Source organism: Geosmithia morbida (assembly GCF_012550715.1).
Source record: "Geosmithia morbida isolate 1262 chromosome Unknown scaffold_1, whole genome shotgun sequence".
NCBI lineage: Eukaryota > Fungi > Ascomycota > Sordariomycetes > Hypocreales > Bionectriaceae > Geosmithia > Geosmithia morbida.
In genome coordinates this window covers 1696503-1721231 of record NW_023336188.1, presented here as the reverse complement: position 1 = coordinate 1721231, position 24729 = coordinate 1696503, and the positions used below count along the sequence as shown (strand labels likewise).

At 54.1% G+C, this 24729-nt stretch overlaps 12 protein-coding genes across 12 annotated transcripts in view; 5 read left to right on the top strand and 7 right to left on the bottom strand.

The window, feature by feature from the left end:
• Positions 1 to 1118: 1118 nt before the first annotated feature.
• On the bottom strand, positions 1119 to 3422 carry GMORB2_1278 (Glycoside hydrolase family 5; the record flags this gene model as incomplete). The annotated part of the gene is made up of 1 exon (XM_035463260.1): positions 1119 to 3422. The coding sequence occupies one exon, from the start codon at positions 3420 to 3422 to the stop codon at positions 1119 to 1121; it is 2304 nt and encodes a 767-aa protein (XP_035324684.1).
• A 685-nt stretch (positions 3423 to 4107) lies between these two features.
• Positions 4108 to 4734, top strand: GMORB2_1277 (uncharacterized protein; the record flags this gene model as incomplete). The annotated part of the gene is made up of 1 exon (XM_035463259.1): positions 4108 to 4734. One exon carries the CDS (start codon positions 4108 to 4110, stop codon positions 4732 to 4734), a length of 627 nt encoding a protein of 208 aa, XP_035324683.1.
• A 792-nt stretch (positions 4735 to 5526) lies between these two features.
• On the top strand, positions 5527 to 9865 carry GMORB2_1276 (superkiller protein 3; the record flags this gene model as incomplete). Its single annotated transcript, XM_035463258.1, has 2 exons — positions 5527 to 5645; positions 5716 to 9865. The coding sequence occupies 2 exons, from the start codon at positions 5527 to 5529 to the stop codon at positions 9863 to 9865; spliced, it is 4269 nt and encodes a 1422-aa protein (XP_035324682.1).
• A 253-nt stretch (positions 9866 to 10118) lies between these two features.
• GMORB2_1275 (RecQ-mediated genome instability protein 1) lies at positions 10119 to 10835 on the bottom strand (the record flags this gene model as incomplete). The annotated part of the gene is made up of 1 exon (XM_035463257.1): positions 10119 to 10835. One exon carries the CDS (start codon positions 10833 to 10835, stop codon positions 10119 to 10121), a length of 717 nt encoding a protein of 238 aa, XP_035324681.1.
• Positions 10836 to 11107: 272 nt separating this feature from the next.
• Positions 11108 to 12005, top strand: GMORB2_1274 (vacuolar protein sorting-associated protein 51; the record flags this gene model as incomplete). The annotated part of the gene is made up of 2 exons (XM_035463256.1): positions 11108 to 11560; positions 11631 to 12005. The coding sequence occupies 2 exons, from the start codon at positions 11108 to 11110 to the stop codon at positions 12003 to 12005; spliced, it is 828 nt and encodes a 275-aa protein (XP_035324680.1).
• Positions 12006 to 12300: 295 nt separating this feature from the next.
• GMORB2_1273 (putative GTP cyclohydrolase 1 type 2, NIF3 family) lies at positions 12301 to 13314 on the bottom strand (the record flags this gene model as incomplete). The annotated part of the gene is made up of 4 exons (XM_035463255.1): positions 12301 to 12329; positions 12383 to 12907; positions 12975 to 13138; positions 13232 to 13314. 4 exons carry the CDS (start codon positions 13312 to 13314, stop codon positions 12301 to 12303), a joined length of 801 nt encoding a protein of 266 aa, XP_035324679.1.
• Positions 13315 to 13709: 395 nt separating this feature from the next.
• GMORB2_1272 (BolA-like protein) lies at positions 13710 to 14119 on the top strand (the record flags this gene model as incomplete). Its single annotated transcript, XM_035463254.1, has 2 exons — positions 13710 to 13794; positions 13914 to 14119. The coding sequence occupies 2 exons, from the start codon at positions 13710 to 13712 to the stop codon at positions 14117 to 14119; spliced, it is 291 nt and encodes a 96-aa protein (XP_035324678.1).
• Positions 14120 to 14566: 447 nt separating this feature from the next.
• GMORB2_1271 (Vesicle coat complex subunit) lies at positions 14567 to 17224 on the bottom strand (the record flags this gene model as incomplete). The annotated part of the gene is made up of 5 exons (XM_035463253.1): positions 14567 to 15271; positions 15334 to 15510; positions 15592 to 16160; positions 16257 to 16894; positions 16995 to 17224. 5 exons carry the CDS (start codon positions 17222 to 17224, stop codon positions 14567 to 14569), a joined length of 2319 nt encoding a protein of 772 aa, XP_035324677.1.
• An 893-nt stretch (positions 17225 to 18117) lies between these two features.
• On the bottom strand, positions 18118 to 20900 carry GMORB2_1270 (DNA ligase 1; the record flags this gene model as incomplete). Its single annotated transcript, XM_035463252.1, has 3 exons — positions 18118 to 19767; positions 19831 to 20193; positions 20256 to 20900. The coding sequence occupies 3 exons, from the start codon at positions 20898 to 20900 to the stop codon at positions 18118 to 18120; spliced, it is 2658 nt and encodes an 885-aa protein (XP_035324676.1).
• A 416-nt stretch (positions 20901 to 21316) lies between these two features.
• Positions 21317 to 22307, top strand: GMORB2_1269 (translation initiation factor 3 subunit K; the record flags this gene model as incomplete). The annotated part of the gene is made up of 2 exons (XM_035463251.1): positions 21317 to 21480; positions 21764 to 22307. 2 exons carry the CDS (start codon positions 21317 to 21319, stop codon positions 22305 to 22307), a joined length of 708 nt encoding a protein of 235 aa, XP_035324675.1.
• A 286-nt stretch (positions 22308 to 22593) lies between these two features.
• On the bottom strand, positions 22594 to 23945 carry GMORB2_1268 (pre-rRNA-processing protein TSR4; the record flags this gene model as incomplete). Its single annotated transcript, XM_035463250.1, has 2 exons — positions 22594 to 23745; positions 23823 to 23945. 2 exons carry the CDS (start codon positions 23943 to 23945, stop codon positions 22594 to 22596), a joined length of 1275 nt encoding a protein of 424 aa, XP_035324674.1.
• Positions 23946 to 24411: 466 nt separating this feature from the next.
• GMORB2_1267 (T-complex protein 1 subunit zeta) overlaps positions 24412 to 24729 on the bottom strand; it is a gene marked incomplete at both ends in the record, with an annotated part of 2409 nt that continues 2091 nt past the window's right edge. The window contains one exon of the mRNA XM_035463249.1: positions 24412 to 24656. Coding sequence (XP_035324673.1) covers positions 24412 to 24656 — 245 coding nt within the window. The remainder of the gene's footprint in view (positions 24657 to 24729) is intronic.

Here is a 24729-nt window from a genome sequence, read left to right as displayed (position 1 = left end):
GGGAGGAGCCGGAGGATCGAGGGGGGGGCTTCGATGGGAGAGAGGCTGGTTGATGGTTGATCGCCTACTTTGTTGGATCAATCGAAAGGAAGAACTAAAAGCCGTCGTCGTTCGTACCTGCCTCACGCCAAGGAAGGGGAAATGATTTTGTAACACACACGAAATTTAATAAAGAAGTAAGAGAAAAATAAAGAGACCTTTGGCAAAAAAAAAAAGGTACGAGTACATATACAGACGTTCTTCTTTAGAATTAATCCAAGTAACAGATACAGATAATACACTGTACAGAGTGCGAGGAAACAGGCTAATGTATTGTGCCCGTATCACAATCGACTGGGGTGTGCGGGGAATGGAGAGACCAGAGAGAAGCACAGACATTGCGACAGACAGAGAACATGGGAAACACGCGTCGAGTCTCGACAGTCTCACGGACCAACAGTACATATAGAGACAGACATGCACAAGTGTAACTGTGTAAGCATAAAGTAATACAACAAAGAGGGTGCGGCAAGTTCGAACATGGGCTGGCTGTCTACGGATATGGGTCATGGGGGAGGGGGCGACTCGGGAGAGCCTGTCTGCATCCCCGACTCTTGAATGGCCCCAGTTTCACCAATGGATCCTCCATCGGCATCTTATCGACAGGGGTCGTGTTGTCTTGGATGTCTCTGGGCGCTTAGCTGCAGCCGAGGATCAGCGTTATTGGACCTTGACCTTGGTTGGACCTTGGACCGTAAATACAGATATTCCTGATATCTCTGCAGCTTCACACGGTACCAGCATTAGTAGTAGGGTATAGTAATATACTAAAGTAATAGTGGTGATGGTAGTAGTAGTAGTAAGAAGTAGAAGTAGTAGTAGTATGTATATCACCATGATAGATGTGTACACTCTTGTATCGCATTGACAATATTCAAGAGACGCTCCAAAGGCTTCAAACACTGAGAACGATTCAGCGGAGAATACAGTTCAGATGTAAACGAATGACGACTGTGTTATACCCCATTATATCAAAGAAAATAAATGTAAAAAAAAATAAAAATTGTAAAAGAAATCCTCATAAGAAAACGCCCAGATAAAGAGGGAGCAAGATGCTCATTGCATCGCACATCAGTGCATCACATGACCGTACAGCTAGACGTATAACTGTCCTGGCACTGCTCAAGATAAGTGGCATCATCAGTCGAACCAGCAGGAACGTTATGCTTCCTGGCTAGACCCGTAATCTCGAGACTCTGCTCTCCCTGGGGATGCCACCACCTCAGCTTCTGCAGAACGATACCCTCGCCCTCTCCCTCATCAGAGGCAATCTCCCATCGTCCCTCGGACACGTTGACCTCGCTGATGTCCTTGGGGAAGTGGAACTCCGGGAGGAAGATTGTGGTGGGGGCATCGTCGCCAGCTGGCTTAGGCGCGTCCACCTTGAGTGTGTACACGCAGTTGCGCAGGTCGAATCCGTTGGCTAGGATATCGCCCGCCACAAACGTCGCTGTGGGACGGACAAATGCCTCGGCCGCGCGGTATCCGGGCGCATTGGTGAGCTCCGGGTCCTTGCCAGAGGGCGTGGAATCGATGGATGGACTTGCCAGGGCGCGCCGCAGGTTGGCCGGGTTGACCCTCTCTTCCTCGCTGGCGTTGTCGGCATGCGCAGGCCCATCCTTGGCTGTTGTCGGCGACGACGGCAACGACGTATCGCGAGGGACAGCCGAGAGCGGAGGGATGGTGTCGTCCAGCGAGTATATGGACAGGTCCTCTCCGTTCCACTGATCCCCCCACTGGTGGTCATTGTTGGTCGTGTACAGCCAGAGACAGTGACCTTCTAGCAGCGATCCCTCGACGGCAAAGTAGTTTGCGTCGAGGGCCGCCGACTGGCTCGAGTAGTCACCCGTCTTGTAGGCGGCCTTGTCGTCCATGTCGTAGGGGATGCCAAACTCGGAAAGGATGCACGGGTGGTTGCCCGTCTGCTCTTTGCCCTCGTCGCTGAGGTACCTGAGCTGGTCACGCAGGCAGTTTCGGATGGCCGTTTCGCCGACCTTGATGGCAAAGGCAGGGTGCCAGTACTTTCCGCGCAGGACACCCACGACGTCGACGTTCCACGTGCTGTTCCAGTGCTTGGTCATGAGCGTGATGCCGTCGTAGTAGTGGGGAGTGAAGACGAGCTTGGGGTCGTCGTCGGCTGTGCCCTTGATCTTGGGAGGCACCTCGAGCGTGGGGAATTGCATCAGCATTATGCAGTCATCGTGGATGCTGCGGCACGCCTTCTTGTACCGCCGCCAAAAGTCCATAAAGTACGTGTTGGTAAACTCGGGGTAGTCAATCGTCTTGCCCGTGCGCGGGTTCTTTGCAAAGTAGTTCTTGTCCAGCAGCGTGTCCGTCGACGGATCCCACACGCCGTGCTGCGCCCACACGCACTCGCCCAGCTTCCATCCTGGGTCGCGCTTCCACCCGTAGTGGGAGTCGTCGTAGCCCTCAGAAAGCCACGCGGTCTCGCCGTGCGGGTCGACGAGTTTGGTACCGGACTTGGTAGGCCCGAGGCCTCCCATGTCGTAAACGTCAATCTCGCACGCCCTGCCACTCCCCGTTAGAATAGCTTGCCAGATGGTCGGGCTGGTACCCTTCTTGAGGTGCTGCTCGCTGGGGACGATGCTCAGGTCCGCATAGCCCGTCAGCCCGCGGTTGGGCTCATTCATGCTCTCCCAGCCAATGACCACATCGTTCTCCAGATCTCCGGCCTCGTGCATCCGCCGGGCCAGGTGAGCGCAGGCGTCGACAAAGTGGCTCTGCAGGTAGTCCTGGATGTTGACGCCGTCAATGATGCACTTGGGGGCAAAGTCCTTGCCCGCGAAGAAGAAGGTGAAGATGGTGGCTACTGCCAGCCGCCAGTAGTTGGTCGACCAGATCATCTTGGGGAACTCTGCAGGCTCCGGGTACGTGTTGTGGACAATGGCAGCCTCGGTGGCAGCAAAGCTCCTGGGGTCCAGCCCGCAGGCGTAGATGGTCCACAGAGGAGCCCCGGACCCGCCGGTGAACCTTGACCACACGTCCTGGTGCGGGTCCATGAAAATAAAGAAGCCGTAGCCTTTGGCGATGCGTAGTATCTCGATCGTGTGCTGGATAAACTTCTCGTCGTATTTCCCCGGCCCGGCCGCTTCGATGGCCTCCCAGGTGAAGATGTAGCGGATCGTGTTGAAGCCGAACCGCTTGATCCGTGCAAAGTGGATGTGGGCATCATCCTTGGAAAACGGTCGTTCGTGGAATGTGACGCCGTCACCGTCAAAGAAGTTGGCGCCCGACTGCGATGGCTGATGGGGTTCGCTGGGCAGCTTGGAGTCGCCGGCTATGTTGATGCCGCGGAGCACTACCTGGCGACCGTGAACATCGCGGAACTGGCCATCTTCAATCGACAGACGAAAAGAAGCCATGATGGAATATCGACGACTACCAGCACGGTGAGTTTTATGGGGGTGACGACTTTGATGATGACAAGGAGGTGGAAGGCATGGAGGAGTCGGAGAGTCGGGGTTCCGAGGCTGTCTACAGATGACGTCGCCTGGGCGCGCTGTACGTAGTATCAACTATTAGTTGATAGTGGGTAACCGTAGCTGATATTTAAATACTACCTGGGCAACTGCCCAACTGCATGATTACCACCCAATTGACGATACTACATTGCATGTATTATCCTGATTATATTCAAGATGTGAAATGGTGGTACTTTGACAAACAACAGTTTTTCCTCAACTTGTAAGATTGTCAAAGAATAATGCCATACAGGCTGGCTTATTGTCCTCCCCTAAATTGGACTAATGTGGCACACCTGCACGTAAGCGTGAGCTGAAGCGCGGCAATTGGTGAGCGGTGCCCGTACAGGCACCATCATGAATCACGATATAGTAATTAGAACTTCTAATATAAGCGGACTGAATAAAGCACAAGGAAAATGATAAGCTGCCACTAGTATCAGGTAACAGTACGGAGAAGTAAGATGGGTGCCAAGTAGCGAAGATAAATAACAAGTCGTAACCTACCCCCACAATCCGGGGAAGCCATCTTGTCATTCCCTTGGGCTCTCAGCATCATCACACGAAACGCATCCAAAAAGACATCATGACAGACTCAACAACCACCCGCAAGCGTCATGCCTTTACCGGTTCGTGCCACTGTGGAGATATCTGGTACATCGCTCACCTCAACTTCCCACACGACCCGCCTCCTTATCCACGGGCTGGCGAGGCTCTGTACCGCTGCAATTGTACAATCTGCCACAAGGCCGGACTCTTCCACGTCCGCCTCGACTCAGCTCCGGATGACTTTCTCCTCCTCTCGCCTCTCGACCCATTCAAAAACCTGGGCGATTATCAGTGCGGCCAGAAGATTCTGCACTTCTTCTTCTGCCGCACCTGCGGAGTTCGCTGCTTCACCTTTCTCGGCGAGGGTGAGAACGTCGACGTAAACTTAGACGCGGTTCTGGGAAAGAAGGGCGAGCAAGGGGAAACTGGGACTACTACTGTCAAGGCCTGGAGGCCTAAAAAGGACGGCTGGAAGGATGATCGAGTCAAGAACGGCGGGTATCTGAGCGTCAATGCCAATACACTTGACCAGATGCAGGACGGACTCGATATACGTGAATGGTGTGAGAAAGGCTGGATGTATTATATCGAGCAGTTGAATCCCGACGAGAATGGGGCCGAGCAGATGTCGTACGATCGGCCATTTCCTGGTGGTATGTACTAGGCATGGCAAAGTCGTCGGCAGGGCCTGGAGAGCTATTCAGCATGCCGAGGTACCTTGCTCCGACCTATCCCAGTTATCCATGCGTCTTTCTGGTCTTGAACGTGGCATCACGAGGTGGACACCTAGGGAGTCGACCCGTACGTTTGCTGGCAGACTCTCGTTGGTGTCAAATTTAACACCAAGAATCATCAGTATTGCCAATGAATGAAGAGCCATATAAGATTGATACAAAATGGAGATGATGTACATCCTGAAGCCATCACCATGCATCTTTGTATTGAAAAAAGGCATGGAAGGATGGAAAATCTGTGACGCATATGAGGATGCAACAGCGATGATTGTGCTCTGCCACATGACGGGAAAGACGCTACAGAGTCAATTGGCAAGAGCTGGTGCTGAGCAAAACAAGGAAGGCGCAAACCGGGGGAAATCTCCGGGTAATCGATTCCCCAAAAATGAGGGCTAATAGTGGGAATAGTGGGCTAACTCAGTGCTCACATCACTTCTAACATTCGGCATATACAACACTCCAGCTGTGTGACACAATACCTCATCTTGTGATATTCACACTGTTTCTATTTGTTTGCCTCACTTCTCATGTGAAAATATTGTTTTTTGCCTCAACTCCTGGACATGTAACCGTCTCTCGTCTATCGACAATTCGACGACAAATACCAGACCGTCGTCACTTTCTCTGCGGGACCCATTCATCGCTCTCCCTCCATACCTTACTTGTTCATGTGGCGGGCATCTGGACATCTCTAGGCGTCCACCGTGACAGCAGCAGCAAACATGTCGAGCTCCAAGGGTGCCCTCAAAGCCATCAATGATGCCATAGGCAAGCAGAAATTTGATGAAGCCATCAAGCAGGCCAAAGCACTTCTCGAAAAGGACTCCAAGAACTACCAAGCGTGCGTACTGTACCACCTATTTTGACCCCGCGTTGAACTTGTCGATTGACTCACCACTCTCCCTCTATAGACACATATTCCTCGCCTTTGCTCATGACAAAAAGGGCCAGGCTGATGAAGCTGAAGCCGCATATCGCTCTGCGGCAGCACTGAAGCCTCAGGATCGGCAGGCATGGCAAGGGCTCGTTAAGCTCTGCGAGAAGCAAGGCACGAAGAAACTGGCCGTGTACCAAGAAGCAGTAGTGAATCTCGCCCACATATTCCACAGCGCAGACGACCTGTACAAATCCCAGGATGTCGTCATCAAATTTATTGACCACGTCCGGGTGCACGGTGACAAGATGCAGTATGCCGATGCGCTTTGGATTCAGCTGCCCGATAGTCCCGTGTATTCCATTCTTGAGGGTCGTTTTCCACCCCCCGGCGAAATCTACGAACGCATTGCTGGTATCCTTGAGGATTATGAGAAGAAGCGCGTGAACATCCTCATTGGAGAGCGCCGGACAAGGCTTGGCGCAAAGATCGGCGAGGTGACTCTTGAGGTCAAGCGAGAAGTTTATTCCCAGAGCAAGTTGGAGCATATATATCGTCAACTCATCAACTGGACAACCAATGACGAGGTTCGACGCAGTTACGAGGAGAAGCTCCTCGTGTACTGCTACGAGAGACTTTTGGTCACGCCTGCTGGTCCGATCAAGGATAAAGAGCGCGAGAAGGTCATCAGACTGGCAAACGACATGGTTGTCATCAAGCACCCATTCAAGCTCGCTTGGGACATTGCCGTTGAGTGGCAGGACAACGCTGATATCGGTGCTTGGAACATTGATGTCTTGAAAGGATACTGTACACACTTCCCGGACAGCGACCTCTACAAGATCCTCACTGCATTTCTCACCAGCACCATATCGCCCTTTGCCGAGGCCAAGAAAGGAGACAACAAAGATCGGAGGGCATCGCTGACCAAAAGTCCGGATGAGAGCTCAGATGACGATGATGGGGGAGTGCCTACTTACGCCGTTCCCCTAACGGACGAGGAGCGCCTAATTATGCTTACCGAGGGCCTCACTACATTGGAATCGACACTTGGATACAGGATAGCTGGCCTGCTCTTCCTCCACGCGGGCGAATACGAAAGCACCGTCGAGTTTATGCGCAAAGCACGGGCTTTCTTGGCCAGGGAGAAATCAAAGACTGGTTTGAAATTCCGAAACACCGACGACTCATATCTCATCAGCCTCGGCACAGCTCTCGTGTACTACCAGTCTCCTAGGCATCATTCGGAAGCCAAGTCGCTCTTTGACAAGGTCCTAGACCACGATGAGACATCTACCCAGGCCCTGATAGGGGTTGGTCTAATCTACGAAGAGGAAGAGGAATACGACAAGGCCATTGACTTTCTCAGCCGGGCTCTGGAGCGCGACGCTGGAAACATCCAAGTACGGTCTGAGGCTGCTTGGGTCAAAGCGCTCAAGGGTGACTGGCAGACGGCCAAGAACGAGCTTCATAACTGTCTGTCACTCATCGATAAGAAGGACCCCCCCAAGAACCTCCTAGCCGACACACAGTATCGCCTGGGATGCTGTCTCTGGAATATTGACTCTAGCCGCTCAGCGAGAAAGCAGCGCAAAGGAGAGGCTGCCTACCCATATTGGCTCAGTGCGCTGAACAATAACCTCAACCATGCCCCGACATATACCAGTCTCGGCATATATTACGCCGATTATGCCAAGGACAAGAAGAGGGCGCGCCGCTGCTTCCAAAAGGCTCTTGAGCTGTCCTCCTCCGAGGTTGTGTCGGCAGAGAGGCTGGCGCGATCCTTTGCCGATGACGGTGATTGGGATCGCGTGGAGCTAGTCGCCCAGCGCATTGTCGACTCTGGAAAGGTAAAGCCGCCGCCCGGGTCTAAGAGGAAGGGCATCAGCTGGCCCTTTGCTGCTCTCGGTGTGGCCGAGCTGAACAAACAAGAGTTCCACAAGGCCATCGTCTCGTTCCAGGCGGCGCTACGCATTTCCCCCGGAGATTACCATTCGTGGGTCGGCCTAGGCGAGAGCTACCACAGCTCGGGGCGCTATGTTGCTGCTACCAAGACGGTGCTCAATGCGCAGAAACTGGAAGAGGAGCTGGGGCTCGATATATCTGGTGACACGTGGTTCACCAAGTATATGCTTGCCAACATCAAGCGTGAGCTTGGTGAGTATGACGAGGCTATTGACCTCTACAAAATTGTCATGGAAACACAACCAGGAGAGGACGGTGTTATCCTCGCTCTCTTGCAGACGGTAGCTGAGAATGCTCTTGCTTCTGTTGAGAAGGGTCTCTTTGGCAAAGCGGCTCAGCTGGCTGCCGAAGCAATCAAGTTCGCTACATCCACGGCTGAGGGTGCCGTGGTCGGGTCTTTCAACTTTTGGAAGACGATCGGTGATTCGCTGTCCATATTCTCCATGGTTCAGAGCCGTATTGGGGAGCTTCCAGTCGACCATGTTCAGACTCTGCTGGACCTCATATCTGACGAGGCCGTCAATATTCTCGGGACTGAAGACAAGGTAACAAAAGAGCCCAATTCTGTGCACGGGTTTGATTTTGGCGGTGAGACAGAAGGCGGTATGTCGCGCTGTATACATGCCATGATACTCTCTTTCAAGCAAGCCATCCAGGTTTCAGTTCAGGATCGGTACGCCCAGGCTGTGGGCTACTACAACTTGGGCTGGGCGGAGCAAGGTGCGCACAGGTGTCTGCCTCTTGAGCTGAGGAGGAAGACTAGCAACCACTCCAAGGCGGCCATCCGCGCTTTCAAGCGTGCTATTGAGCTGGAGGCAGGCAACTTTGAGTTCTGGAATGCCCTGGGCGTGGCCACGAGTGATGTGAACCCATCAGTCTCCCAGCATGCCTTTGTGCGGAGCATCCACCTCAATGAGAGAAGCCCTGTCGGATGGACGAATCTGGCCATTCTCGCCCTCATGTCGGGAGATTTCGAGTTAGCCAACGAGTCCTTTACTAAGGCACAGTCGGCAGACCCCGACTATTCCCACGCATGGGTCGGACAGGGTCTGGTAGCCCTGATGTATGGGGACACCAAGGAGGCTCGGACGCTGTTCACACACGCCATGGGGATTTCAGAATCCTTCTCTCTGCCTACGCGACAACACTACTCGACATCCATGTTCGACTACATTGTCAGCTCACCCGAAAACACAGGGATTGCGTCTCTCATTCAGCCTCTATTTGCCCTCAACCAAGTGCGTAGTCTTCGACCGCAGGAGCTCGCACTTGGTCACCTTGCCACCATATTCCAGGAGCGCACACACGACAGCACCCGGGGAGTGGAAATCCTAGAGAGTATCTGTTCGACACTCGAGACCCAGTATGAGAAGACGGAATCCCCCGTGGATCTTGGACGATTCACACTGGCCAAAACAGACCTGGCGAGAGTGTACCTAGCGGCCGGGTCATACGACTTGGCAATAGAGTGCGGCGAGACGGCCCTTGGGCTCAGCAGCGACGAGACAGACAGCGAGCTCTCTAGTGAGCAGCGCAAGAAGGCGAGGTTGTCAGCGCACCTGACCGTCGGACTGGCACAGTACCATTCCAACGAATATGACGAGGCGCTCAAGTGCTTTGAGGAGGCCCTTGAGGAGTCGGATAACAACCCCGATGCAACATGCCTGCTTGCCCAAGTCCTCTGGGCCCAAGGCATGGAGGAAGCTAGGGACCGTGCGCGATCGGCGCTGTTCGAGGTGATTGAGCAGCAGCCTGGCCACGTGCAGAGCGTCCTGCTTCTTGGTGTGGTTGCCCTTCTCGACAACGACGAGGACAGTCTCGAGGCCGTGGTGGAGGAACTCCAGGGTCTGCGTACAAACGACAAGGTGACGCCTAGCAAGCAGTCGCACATCGGAACAGTGCTGGGGGCCATCGCTTCGCTAGGCCCGCAAAAGACGGAAGATGACAAGTTGAACCAGATGCAGAACGACGTGATGCTGTACCCCAGCCTGCCGCACGGGTGGTCGTCGCTAGCGGAGGTGACGGGCGATGAGTACGCCGCTCAGATGGCCCTTCGCGTAGCTGTCAGGGGGGTGCCTCCCAGGGGAGAACTGGAGGCGCAGCATCTGTCCAAGGCGTATGCCGGAACCGGGACGGCCGGTGATGCGCAAAGGGCTATTTTTGTGGCGCCGTGGGAGCAAGGGGGTTGGGAGTCGTTGTCTAGAGCCACAGTGGGAATTTGAGGACGATGATGATATGCATGATGAGGGTTGCTTACAAACGTTTGTCTACACATATGGCGTCATGGACAATGGGGAGATTCATGGATAGATGTTTGATAAATTATAAAAGATAGACCAAGGTGGAGATCAAGATAAGAGAAACAAATAAGTAAAATGATATAACATCAGATCTCAGGGTATCATACCAAACTCCAATCAATATTCCAGCTTCGGACACGCTCGCCACCCCCCCCCAAAAAAAAAAAAAAGTTAGTTATATATTAGCTCCCACTGAATCCTTGAGCCTTGCCAGTCTCCCTTCAGCCCAAGACCGATTCCAAGCATCAATCTTGCCTCCCAGAAAGACGCAGCAGTCGGGGGTGAGCAGCACTGTGCCTCTAGCGATGAGGGTTCCAGCCTTGAGGAGGATCTTCTCCCCAATAACCGTGGTATTTAGACCGACCGGCAGACGCCACACCTCGAGGGCATATATGCGAGTACCACTACAATCCTGCAGTGTAAGTCTATGCATAGCATTCTTTCCTGCTCCTCCTCCTCCCCCGGCAGCCCGCTGCTGTGTCTGATCACCACCACCTGCTGGCTCACCATCGTCATTATCCTCGACGCGGATGACCTGTCTTCCCTGGGTGCGCTCGCCCCTCTCGATCGACTCGAGCTCCTCGGCCTGATCCCAGCGACTCAGGCTAAGGTTCTCCACGTCGACGACCTGGACGTGCACGCTCGTAGCCAGACACATCTCCCTGGTGGACGGATCGCATGCGGAAGACGGCAGGGCCGTCATGGACAACGAGTCGACCAGGGAGCTAGATGACAGGTCGCATGCTAGCAGCCGGGCACGGGCGGTGGCGACCAGGGAAGGGAGTGGCGGCGGCGGGTTGCGTGCAGTTGTGAGTGAGGTTAGGAGGGATGATGATGGTGGTGGGAGGGATTGGGAGAGGATGAAGGACCTTAGTTGGTCGGTGAGGTCCATGGTGGATAGATTCTCGTACGAGTGATGGATGATAAGAGGTAGGCAGTATTAGGAGAGAGAGAGAGAGAGAGATGAGATTTGTAAAGAAAGAATACCAAGTTGTATAAAAATGGGCTTGGAAGAAAAGGGAAGGAAGGAAAGTGCCGATAGCTCCTTCCCGCACGGACCAACTATAAACTGACGTCTGTCCATTTATCTCCATCTATCATCATTTCTCCTTCTGTACACCCGCACGCAACTCAAACCACATACACACACGCTCACACACGGCCATGTCCACCATCGCCTCACCTAGGGACTCGTCGCTCCGACGGACGCCCAACTCCTCGGCCCGTCCCTCCATGGACACGGTACGATCGTACGTCGCATCCCCCGTCAACGCCCAGAACCCGACAGCGCCCCCGACCGGTGACGGCAGCACCACCGCTAGCACGAATAAGCGGACCAACCGTGCCGCCCTACGCGAGTACTACAACCTCCGGGCATCGGCCCAGCTGCCACGCATTGAGGTGCCCGACTCCGAGGTCCCCATAAGCGACATGGATGCCACCGAGTTTGATGCGGACGAGTACGTGTCGCGGGTCGTGACGGAGAGCAGCCTGGCCGAGCTGCTGAAGCTGTACACGCGTGTGCTGGGCGAGGTGCGTGCCCTCGATGCGGAGAAGAAGGCCCTCGTGTACGACAACTATAGCAAGCTCATTGCTGCCACTGAGACCATTCGCAAGGTATGTCACTGACGCTCTCTCCTCCACCTCCCCCTTGAGGGTCATCCCTGTCTGACACTACTCCGGGAAGATGCGCGCCAACATGGACCCCCTCAACCCAATGGCCTCGACCCTCGACCCCGCCATCGCCCAGATCTACAGCCAGGCCTCGACGATACGCGACACGCTCCGCCAGACCATCCCCCCGCCAGACTCGGACGAGGGCAAGAAACTAGAGGCTGAGAGGCGCAGGCAGAGGACCAGGGAGCTGGCCGTCGAGATGCTAGGTATGCCTGGCAGGTTACGCACGCTGATGAAAGAGGGCAGGATTGACGAGGCTCGCAATCTGTGGGTCATGCCCCGACGGCTGCTCGTTTCGTGGAAGAATAAGGGCTTTGGGGGCGACGAGGTCCAGACTTGCCTGGAGGAGGGTGACGCAGCGTTCAGGCAGGCTAAGACGAACTGAAGCCTCTGGGGAAAAAATATCTGTTCCACAGGCTTCATTGGCAGACTGCATCTTCACATCTTCACATCTTGGTTCATCATAGCGAGGCGTTCTATCAGGTTGACAGTATTTGGGATATACATGTCTCTCTCTCTCTCTCTCTGTGTGTGCGTGTGTGCGTGTGTGTGTGTGTAAAAATAAAACATGGCATGGTGTACTTTTGTTTAAAATACTTCCTTTTTCTACTTCTTACACCTACAACTCTTTCATATCGATAATAGTGAAGGGATCCTTGTCATACTCGGAAAATACGACATCAGCCCGGGGCTCTGCGGTCTGCAGCTCCTGCAGCAGCTTGGGTCCGAGCACCTCGCGCATGTAGGCCCTCTCGGAGTTACTGTGAAAGACGGTGACGAGTGTCTGGCCATTCTGTATGGCCCTCAGGGCAGAATGATGGCTCGTCTCTCCGGTGACGATGAGATCGACGTCGGCCTTCTTGAGGACGTCGTAGCCGCTGCCGGCACAGACGCCGAAGCTCCTGACGCGCGTCGTCCTCACGTTGGCGCCGACGGGCGCGGCGACCATGACGTGGCGCATGCCGCCCAGCCGCTCGGCCAGGCGGTGCAGTATGTCGACCAGGGCGACACCCTCCCCGTCGACCGGCTCCTCAAAGCGGCCGATGGCGCCGTACCCGGCGGGGGAGTGCGATTCGGGGGCCGTGGCGCAGGGAACGGCGACGGAGCGCGTTGACGTGTGCGGGCCGGACACGATGTCGGCCAGCCACGTGTTCAGGCCTGCGGGGGCGGCGTCGACGGCCGTGTGCGGGCAGTAAACTGCGATTCCGGCGCGGGCGAGGTGGATGAGCGTCGTCTGCTGCGGGTCGTTGTGCGTGATGGACTTGAGCCCGGAGAAGATGAAGGGGTCTGTCCTCACTTGTCAGGAGAGTGGAGTGGTACGTATATAGATGGAGATAGAGGCACAGTAGCGTACGGTAGCTGACAATCACGCTGACTCCTTGGCCGATGGCATCCACGGCCACCTGAAAGGTCAAGTCGTTGGTCACCAGGACTTTGGGCTTGGTGTCCGAGGCTTGGGTGTTGCCGAGGAGCAGACCGACATTGTCCCAGGATCGGTCGGCGAGTTGCTCGGGATATCTGCTCGTGTCAGGAAAGAGAATCTATCGATCCGGGGAGAAAGGAGAAGCGTAAAGGAAAAGAGGGAGAAGAGGAGATACGGCTTGGGCTCACAGCTTCTGCATGGCATTCACGACAGTCTTGGTGAATGGCGAGGGCTCGGCCTGCCACGCGCCCCAAGCTCCGATGCCGTCCATGCTGTGTCTTGTCGTGGTAGTAGAGCTAGTGGAAAAGGCAGAGTGCAGTCGTGGTGGTGTCAACGGCGTATGCCTCGTGATTCTCGTTATTGTCGTCACCCTTCTCAGCAGTCGGGTCATTGCCCCAAGGTTAAATGCTTCCGTCTTCTTTTTCTTTTGCGGGAAAGCAAGTGAGAGTTGACAATTGTCAAGCAAATCTCAAACGATGAGCTCATACCGTGGAGAGAAAAGCTATTCGCACACTGTCCTCTTATCTTATCTCTATCGCAATCTCGTCCCTCCTCCCACTTCTCCGACATCGCCAACAACCTTTTCTCTCTCTCTCTCTCTCTCTCTCTCTCTCGTCTCATCATCCTTTTATTCTTCTACGAATAATACAAATACACGTCCAACAAATGGCCGGTATGACAGACGCAAGTCTCCGTGAGACTATAATCCAGCGTCTTGAGGCGTCGCACGTCGAAGTCACCGACATGTCTGGTATGTATTTAGCCCCACCACGATTCTGCTTTATACTACTTCTTTCCTACCCCTCCCCCTCCTCCGTGGAATAGAGTAGACTGGAAGAGAAAAATATTGATTCTCTCGAACAAAAAAAGGCGGCTGCGGTCAAGCGTTCACGACACTCATCGTTTCCCCCCGATTCCAGGGTCTCACGTCCCTCAAGCGACACCGTCTAGTCAACGCCGCCCTCAAGGAGGAGATTGCCAGCATCCACGCCTGGACCGCAAAATGCAAGACCCCCCAGGAGTATGAGCGCGACGTGATTGCTTCTACCGATCAGACAATGGGTGGTACGGCCTAATAAGGAGTGAGGAGGAGGGGGACCGTCCGGGCCTGAATCATGACGCGCATCATGATTTGACCCAAGGGGAAAGGGAGAATATAAAAGAGGAGGAAAAGAAATGCGAGAAGGAACGGAACCAGAAGAAAAGGCACCGGCCATTTGCAACGGGATACAATTATACCACGAGAGTAACGAGAAGGAATAGGGTGATCCGGAATCCGACGAATATCCTGGATATGATTGCATGACGACGGACAACTCCTGGAGAAGGCTCCTAGAGAGTAGAAGCAACAGAAGAGAGAACATGGTTTCGGCACACTTGTATATACCGAATACGAAATATTTTATCCCCACTTGCCCTTGTGAATATCTCGGTATGCTTCAAGTATTTGATTACCTTTGTCCTTTGCCGTGATGCCACTTCTACATAAAACTCCGTAAACATCTCTCTCCTCCCTCGCTCCCCTAGAACAGCCCCAAGAGGTCATCGCTATCCTTCTTCGGTGCACCCTGCTGCTGCTGTTGCGGCGGCGGCGGCTGTCCGAATCCGCTGCCACCCGCCGCTGCCGCCGCTGCCGCGTTCTGGAGCTGTGTCGCCGCCGGCAGAGGTTCGCTCTGCTGGCCTCCAAAGTTGAGTCCGTCAAGTCCTCTCATCAGGTCGTTCATGCCACCGCTCTGCTGCTGGGGCGTGGGCGTTCCCGATGCCAAAGACGGCTGCATGGGCGGCGCGTCAAACATGCTCATCATGTCCGCCATGCCACCACCGACGCCTCCCATGGCAGGGCTGGTCGCCCGACTAGGGTTGGCGCTGTTCTGCTCCTGCGATGCCGGCGCCGCTCCGTCGAAGTCGATGTCGAGGAGGTTCTCGGCATTGTTCTGATGTTGCTGCTGCCCGCCGTTGGCTGCCGCTGCTGCTGCCGCCACTGACACAGCGATAGGATTCTCGGCGGCATTCTGCCTCTGCTCCTGGATAGCCGCGCGTTGGATCTCGTCGGCTCCGAACCGGCCCTTGCCGACGAACGACTCCGGAGGCTTGTGGTACACCGACGCCAGTGTCGACAGCTCAGCCAAGAGCTGCTCCAGCAGTGCCGTGGGAAGACTCGTCATGGTGGTCGAGATGGTCGGCTTCTGGGACAGGACAATCGTCTGTAGAGCATAAATGTCAGCTTCCTAGAGTCTAAACCAGCATACAGCATGCGCACCATATGCCTTCGAAGTATCTGATATCTTACCCTGGCAACCTCGAGGTCTCCCGACAGCAGTCGCCAGTAGACATAGGCCCTGTCTCGGATATCGGGGTTGTCGTTCTCGGCCGTGGCCGACTGTAGCACCTTCTGGACTAGTCCTTGGGTGTTGCCAGGCTTCTTGAGGAAGAGCTTGACGACGGCCGTCAGGATCTGGAGCTGGGTCTATAAGAGAAACTTAATAGTACCGTAGTCATACGAGAGTGCATACTCCTAGGGAGTAAACAGGGGCAAGGGAAAATATACCTGTCCAAACTCCTCCATAAATCCGTCGACAAACGTCTCAAGAATCTCCGTAGCATTGCCAATCTTCTCGGCATACTCTCCAACGATCCAGATGAGAGCCCCACGAGCATCAGGCTCATCCAGGTCATCAATGTGGTCGCATAGAGTGGGAATAACACCCTCGAACCCAGGGTACTTTCGCAGAATGTCCTTGATGACTACAACAACCTCCTGGACGACGTAGTTGACCTTGGTGGCCATGAGCTCCTCGAGGGAACGGACACACTTTTCGCTGGCAGCCTCAATCTTGATGGCCACCTGGCCAATGGCCTTGACGGCCCTCCTGACAAAGTCCATGTCCACCTCGAGGGCGTATTCGGTCAACTCTGCAAGGAGCTGCTCATAGTTCTTCTCGTTTGCTATTCGCACCATGATCTCCAGCTTCTGCATCTTGACGTAGGGGGGATCGTTGTACTTGCAGAAGAAGACGCGCATCTCCTTGCTGAGTATGTCGGGCTTTGCCTGGAGGAGCAGGTCAATGTTGCGCAGGGCAACGTACTGGACCTCGGGTGCGGAGGCGACAAGGGTTACTTCAAAAGCGTTAGATGTACGTTTAACCATGGGGTTTCAACAACAAAGTCCGGCAAGAAGCTGAAGGAGAAGAGGCGAAAGAGATAGGAGCTCACCTAGAGGAGGAGCCATCTTCTTAAGATAGGACCGCACAAGCTCCGGATTAATGGACCTCATGTGGGTAAAGACGACCTTGACGGCAGCCAGGACGACGCTGGGGTTGACGTGCTGGAACTGGGGGGCGACACGCTCACAAATGTGCTCGGCCTCCTTGACGTCGTTGGCTGAGTAGTCGGCCAGGGTGGATAGGATGGTGACGCGTCCCCACTCGGTGCACTCGTTGAGGGCCATGAGGAGCTTCTTGAGGGTGGCGGGCGTGACGATGAGGGCCCTCGTCTCGGGCGCCGTCTCGGTGATCTCGGACAGGGCCTGGACCGAGTTGGCCACGACCATGGGGTTGGGGTCGCCGATGAGCTCCTGCAGCGACTCGAGGAAACCGTTCTCGATGCACATAGTCGGGTTGAGGTCGAAGAGCTTGGCCACGCATATGGCGGCCGTCTTGCGCACGTACGGTGATTCGTCACGGAGCGTCTTTCGCAGCGGCTCCTCCATGTAGTCCACCATCTTATCCACCCTGATGCATCCCATTGTTCGGATCGCCAGTGCTCGTACGAGGGGGTTCGGATCTTCCGAGTCTTGCGCAAAGGTGTTGACGGCGAGGATACAAAGGTCGGGATGCGACTTGGCGTAGTTCCTTTTGTTGGTTGTCAGCTTGTCATCATGCTCTCTCATTTCTTCTTCCTTTCATTTGAGAGGGATGGAAGGAGGTGTTTATTGTAGCGAAAAGCACCTACATGAGATATAGGTAGACCAGCTTCTTCTGGTCGAGATCGGACGTTGCAATATTTTTGAGCACATCGGGAAACAAGGCCGACACGTCCTTGCCCAGAGTCATGGCCATGATGGTCTTCTGGATGGACTCCTTTCTCTCGTAGGCATACTGAGAGACAAGGCCGGCCCTCAGCTCAAAAGTCTCACCCTTTCGAGGCACCTGGAAGGCGCCCCGGATGCGATTGACCGCCATCCTGATATGTGGTGATGATGTTGGTGGAGGGGCAGCAACCGGGGGTGTGGTGTGGTATGCTCTTTCAACGGTTCCCGTCGGAGAGGGGGGGCAGGTCAGTCAGTCCCTATCCGACCAACAAGACTACGAAGGCCCAGTCTGTATCGTGAATATTTCCCGTGTCGGGTCGTTGTGCGGTTGTGGGTGAATCGTCGTTACTGCGAGTGTTTCCAGGAGAGAAGTAACGACGTGCCGGACGCCAAGAAGCTCCGTTAGCGATTACGGTGGCCCTTTGCTCCTTACCTGCGCTGTTGTCGGCTCCTTCACATTCCCTCTGAATCTACTAACAATTTCGCCTCCTGGCTGACTAAGGCTCTTTACTTAAGAACACCAACAACACCAACATCTTGCATCATCAACATCATCAGCTTCACATCATTTCGAGGAGAAATGACAGTAGATATTTATCCTTGAGTATCTGGTGAGTTTTCTTCGGCTAGATTTCTAAATGGTATGTCTCCATCTACCTATTATGAGGTCAATATTTGAAATTAACCCATTAGGCCAACTTTCCCAATCTGCGCCGCCTCTTTATCGAGGCCCGGACAGAAGACGAGGGCCGTCAGGTCTCTCGAAAGGCAGTGAGCACTCTATTTTCTTACTCACTCATATTTTTTTGTCTCTATTTTACTCTCTTCCATCAACCAACTGTTTCCCTGAAGCTGACGAAACGCAGTTCTACAATGCTGTACTTTTTATGGGCTCCGTCGCCATCTTCAGTCTTCTAGCTCAGAAGCTCAATGCAGGCAAATAATGAATCGGCGGGTGCGATTTCACTTCCCGTAGCACACGAGAGAGGGCGCTTTTTTCCCATCATATCCAGTCAGAGTCGATGATACTCATGAAATAAACTGCTATTCTTCGTCGCCCTCGTCTCCAGCTCCATCAGCCTCTTGATTCACTACCGCCTTGGCCTCTTGCTTCCGCCACAAACCTGCCAGAAACTCGTTCGTGCTGGCCTCCTCGATACTCTTGTCCTCTCTCTTCTTCATGAATCGCGGAAATCGCAAACTGAGACCTCTCTCACCACTGACCAGTCCAATCGCCGCCGTATACGTTGGGCTGAGTGTGATGTCGGCAAAGGCCATCTCCCACACCTCCTGCGGCTCAAACCACACATCGGGTTCCGGGCCAGAATAGTCAACAAAGCTGGGTTTTTGTGTCCGAATGTTTCGTGACTTCCCCCCTGCTTGATCTCCATCTTCATCTTCACCTTCGTCTTGCTCGTCATTGTTGTTGTCGTTTCCTTCAGAGGCCATATTATAAAACGCCCGGTTGGCCTTGTAAAAGGCGTCGGTAAATCCAGACATGCACTTGCACACTGCTTCTAGCGACCCCGTCTCCTCGTTCCGCACGGCCATGAGGATCGGTGACCACCATTTGGCCTTCCGTCCGTTGCCGTGCCACGCGGCAATGGGAATCATGTCTAGCGTGTCGAAACTTGAGTGGTAGTCCTTCTTGACCTTGAGCCAGGCATCGACACGCTTGTCGGGTTCGTACGTGGCCAGAAGAGCTTTTCTGCGCGATTTTTTCTCTCCGGGGGCCTTTCCATGGATGGTTGGTTCTCTTTTCTTTTCTTTCTCTTTTTCTCCTTCTTCTCTTTCCTCCTTCCCTTTTATAAAAACACCTTGATCATCTGGAGCGGACGTCAAGTTATCCAGAATCTTAACCATGATACCCTCGCATTTAGCATCAGTAGCCGACTTGAAAAACTCCAGCACAGCCTCGGAATCCCCCGAGGTCGCATCCATGCTCTTAACCCACGTGAAATGGTGTGGTATCTCGATGAACAACGACCGGAGAAGCTCTCTTCTCTCTCGAAAGGGGCGGTCCAGCAGTGGCTGGCCATTCAAGAACATGAGATCAAACGAAAAAAGGCACACGTCCACCGCAATGCTGTCGATTGCAACATCCTTCCTGGCACGGTTAGACAGGGTCTGAAAGTTTCTCAGCTCTCCCGTGTCCCGGTCTACGGCGACGACCTCTCCCTCCATGATAAAGCTGTCGACGCCGTCGCCTCTGATCCGGGGGACCAGCTCCACCAGGTCAGGGTACTTGTCCGTCATGAGCTCAAGGTGCCGTGAGAATATCGACACCTTCCCGTCGATGTCGCAGTGGATCTGTGCCCTCTGTCCGTCGTACTTGTACTCGCACGCAAAATCCCGACCCTGCAGTTTCGTGAGCATCTCAGCCAGGTCCCTCGTTATGCTGCCCAGCATAGGCCGCAGTGGGACATGCAACGTCAGGTCACACCGGAGCAGGAGCTCGTCAGTGACGCCAATCTCAAGAAGCACCGGGACCAGGTCGTTGTAGTTGGGCCGTCGGGCGAAACAGGCCTTAACGATTTCCTCGGACCTGGCCCATATCTCGGCCAACTCCTCCTTCTTCAGTCTAGACAGGTCGGAACAAGAACGCAGGACGGAACCAGACCCGGGGGGTCGTGATAGCAGAAAAGCCCTCGACAAGGCAATCAGCATAGTTGTCTTGACGGCACCGATACGAAGCTGCATAGGTTGTTAGCAATTGCTCGTACACTCTAAGGAACGGGTACCTGTCGGGCGGCTCACATGCTGACAAAGAGTCCGGACAATGAAGCGACTCTCCTCTCCTCCCCTCGCATCCTGCAACAGCCTGTCCACGAGCCGCTGCTTAACCTCGGCACTGCGCTGGCCCTGGCTGTTGGCGATCTTGACAAGGCTCGCGTACACGCCCTTGATGGTGAGGGGCTTCGGTCTTCTCAGCGTGAAGCTCTGCTTCTTCTTGGCTTCAAATGCCACGTCTCCAGCATCACCGTACTTGCCGTAGATAGCCTTGAGGGACCTGTTGTCCAGGCCACAGACTTGCTTCAGGGCTTTAGAGATGGCAGAGCCTCCCAAACCCAGCTCAAGGGAGATGTAGGGCGGGGATATTGAATTTGTCGCCAGCCATACCTGTATACGTGTCAGGTGGTACCACGGAAGCGTAGGAATAGATATAGGAGAGGAAAGCTCACAGCTGGAAGCAAACTCGATGGGTCACCCTCAATCAGAAGTCTTAGACAATTGACAAGGGTATCTACGATCTTGATGCGGCTGGTCGTCCTGCTTACAAGCATGAAGCAACTTGTCAGAAGCGAATATGTCGCGTCTCCCCCCTCAGAAGCCCAGAGCTCTTGCAGCTGCGACAAATAATCTGAGGGGACAAACGTCAGAGGTGATTGGTCCAAGGGGACGGTCGAGGTTACGAAATCCTCTGACATGCCAGCTGACTGCAGGGTCAGGGTCTTTTTGGGGCTCTCAGGCATTGCCACGATATCCGGTGCTGTAGATGGCGATTCTACATTTGCATCCTGATAAATGAATTCTTGAGAGTATTTTGACGGAGACCCTTGTGACGGAGTAGATACTCTGCTCTGTTGTCCGCCTTCACTCTTTTCTTGTATGTGTTTGCTTCCCGAGCTCCCAGAGTCTTGGTTGTTCCACTCATCCTGAAGTTTCCGAGCCAGCTCCTCATCTGTCAACTCCGAGTCATCTCGGGTATCTGTCCGGGTAGACGACACCTGTTTCTGTCTGTTGAAGAAGTATTCGAGACCCTTGGCAGGAGGAGCAGACGACTTGGAGCCATTGTCGAGCTTTCTCTTCTTGGACGGACTGGGCATGGTGGATTATGCCAACGCCATTGTATACGGAGTGTCCGGGTAGTGTATATGCCGATGATGATGAGCTTCAAGAAAGGACTATATCAGTTCATGAAGTATTCATCTTGTATAAAGTAAGCATTAAATTGAAGTCCAAGACGATGATGTTATCATATGACAGGTTGAGCTTTGGAGCTATGACATCCGCAAATGCACGTGACCCACTTAGCAAAATACGTGGGGAGCCTTCCCTGTACCCCGTACCCGGGAGCGGATCGGAAAATACCAAGCTCCGGCACACACACAGCCCCTCGCCCACAATCGCACAACGACAAGTCGAAATCTTTGTCGTGCCCCACCATCGCGAACCTCCCTCCCCCCTCTACATCTTCCCCCCCCCATCTACCGAAAATCACCCTCCAAACCACACCGACAAGATGAACGGCGAAGACCCGCCCGAGCGGCCCGAATACGTGTCCAACATCATCAACGGCCTCGAGCGCTACAACCCCGAAGCTGTCGGGTCTCTCGAGACGTACCTCCAGGAGCAATGTGAGCAGAAGTACTGCGACTCCAACGCCAACAGGACACTTCTCAAGCTGTACGTGCAAGACATATTTCCTTTATTTTTGCTTCCTTTGGGTAGAGGGACCCATTTCTAAACGAAGGAAGTGGTATTCCTTTCTTCTTTGTTTTCCGTGATGACTAGATGTCAACGTTTCCTATTACCTGACCAAGAACAATCATTATACCAAAATGAAGTCAGCTATTATATCTATTCTGACTACGCCACCTACCTATCTCTCGCCATCATTCCTGGCTCTTCGCATTCTACAACATGGTTTTTTTTGCTAACACATCTCCGATATGCCGCAAAACAACAGGTACCAGCTCAACCCCGACCGCCTCAAGGATGAGGTGGTGACCAACATCCTGGTCAAGTCCATGACTCAGTTCCCGTCGGCCCAGTTCCCCCTGGCACTACACCTGATCAACCCGTCGGCGGCCAACAGCGGTGAGCTGAACGAGGCGCTCACCAAGCTGCGCACGCTTAACTCACAGCTCGAGGGCGCGCAGTACGCTCAATTCTGGGAGACGCTGGACGGCGATGACCTGTGCGCCGACCTCATCGCCGATATTGTCGGCTTCGAGGACGTGATCCGCCACCGCATCGCCCTCCTGGTGTCCCAGGCCTTCCGGGAGATCAAGCTCAGCCACCTCGAGGTGTGGCTCGGCCTCAGCTCCGAAGCTGCCACCAAGTTCATCACCGACGTGGCCGGCTGGTCCATCGACGCCGCCGACGGCACTGTCAAGATCCCCTCCAACCCGGAGAACGAGGCCAAGAAGACGGAGATCCGCGAGGACGTCAGCCTCGACCAGTTTGCCAGGATCATTCGTCGGTCGTGGGAGGATGTCGTCTCGGCATGATTTTGGACGAAACAAAAAAAAGGGAATGGAATGATGCATGGGAATATGACGGCGGGTCCTTTTTTATTGAAAAAGAAATTAAAGAACAACAAAGGCGTTCACAGGGCATATCTTATTGAGAGCGATATCAAAGAAAAGAAGAGAGAGAAAAAAGATATACGTCAATGATACAAAAAACATTCATAAATCATGGGGGGAAAAATGTACTTGATGCCTATTCTTTTCGCTCCCAGTTCCATAGTATCTTGGTATCTGCATTTGTATACTACGTACTGACGTTATGTTTCTACTTTCTATCGACAAGTTCCTCCCACTGCACACCAGCCCACTCCTCGAGGTAACCGGTCTGGCCCAGCCCGACGCCGTTGGGCCTGCAGTCACGCTCGCACACGGCGACGATGATAGTGCCCCACTCCATTCCCTCTAGGCTGAGGTCATCCTCCTCCAGCTCTGTGATGGCATGGGGCGTCATCTGGACTTCAAAGGCCCTCCTGCCGCCGCAGTTGGCGCAGCCGGGGACGCCGACGGCAGGACCCTTGGCCAGCCTGGCGGCCACGTCGTCGTTCTTGGAATACAGAAGCGGGGTGCCGCCGAACTCGTAGCGGATGACCTGGTCAGGGTTCTGGGACAGGCGGTCGGCGAACTTCTGAAAGGCCGCGTCCATGGTGGACTCGAAGGCCTCGCGGTCCAGGATGGACGGCTCCTCGGCGTCGGCGCCCTCGACGCGCGCGTTCGCCGGCAGGCCCTTGGACGACTGGGGCGTCGGGTCCAGCGTCTCGTACTCAGCGTCGCAGAGGTATAGCATCGGGTAAGGGGACGGCAGTTCATCCTGCGATGGCCACGGCTCCGGCGGGGGAAGCGCTGTCGATGTTGACCCTGTCGTGCTGTTGAGCGAGAGCGTCTCGGCGAATGTCCTGGTCAGCGTCTCCTTGGACGCCTCTTCCGCCTTCGGTCTGGGCTTCTCTTTCTCTTCCGACTGCTGCTTCTTTTCCGTACTGAACGGGTTGGATGCTGCTCCTCCAGATGAGAAGGGGTTCCCATCGCCGCCGCCGCCACCAGTAGAGAACGGGTTGCCACCTGCTGCCCCGAAGCTGCCTGTCGAGCCGCCAAACAGCGCAGTGCCTAGTCCTGGTCCCTTATTCTTCTTGTCTTCTTCTTTCCGTTGCTCTTCTTGCTTCTTCTTCTCTTCGTCCTCTTGTTGAAGCTCCCGCCTGGTGTCCTCTACCTCCTTCCATACTCTTACACCACGTATTGCGCGAATGCTCCCGTCGCGTCTACGACAGCTGGATCGACGGCACCCGAAGACGTATATGCGTCGATCGTGTCCGGGGAAGCGCTCTGGTAGTTCCCCGTTTATCTGAAGGAGGAGGACCATCATGTCGTTGCAGACTTTACAGCGTGCCAGGGCTGCAGAGGGGGTGGTGTCGTCTAGCCATTCCTGTGGGAGGGGGGAGTCAGAATACCCGAAAAGGTTCGTCTTGGTATGAATGGGATCGGAGGATGGAAAGAGCTTACTGGTGTTCCTCCCAGACGACTGATCACGTCTTCCCCTTCCTCTGCTTCCTTGGAAGCATAACCCAAGAGAACATTTGTTTCTTGAAACTCGCCCTCTGACGAGTCTGAATCATACGAAGTCATTTTCTTCTTCTCGTTCTTCTTCTTCTCTTCTCTCTATATGATTTGATCCATTCAAGTAAATAAATGAATACAGGATAAAGGGAAGAAAGGAGAAAAAAAGAGAGAAGCAAAGGAAAAAAAAGCAATCAACAAGCCGAGGAGGGGCAACTCTGGTGATGGCCGGTGGTGCCTGTATTGGAAGAAAAAAAAAACCTGACCCCACCATCTTTCCTTCCCACCAAAAATTGAACAGCGATGCGGGGCTGAGCGATAAGATAAAAAACCACCACCACACATCACCACAACCACCACAGCCACATAGATCCTCATGACCACACAGCTTATCATGAGATATCACCAAGACCAAGGGATGCTTGGATTCACAGATTAGAGCCTATTAATGCATATGTGTTTGTTTTTTCGGTTTTTTGTCTAACCCATCTCCATCAATGTGACCTTTCTTTCTTTTTTCCTTTGTTTTCTTTCTTTACATGTGCTCCTCCGGACCATCCATACCAGGCCCGGGGCCCCCTGACCTACCCATCTGGCGAGCCTTGAGCAGCTCGTCGCACAAGAGCAGGTTGGAGGCGATGCCCGAGCTCGAGGCGATCGAGTTCCTCAGGACGCGGAAAGAGTCGTAGACACCCTCCAGTTCCGGGTCCATGGGCTCTCCAGTCTCCAGGCTGAGACCGACGACGTCGCCTTCGGCGTGCTCATCCTGCAGAGCGGCCACTGACGATGTGTGTCAGTATTGTAGATCTCCGGGATGGCATAGCGAGAATGTATGCATAGGAATAAACGGGGG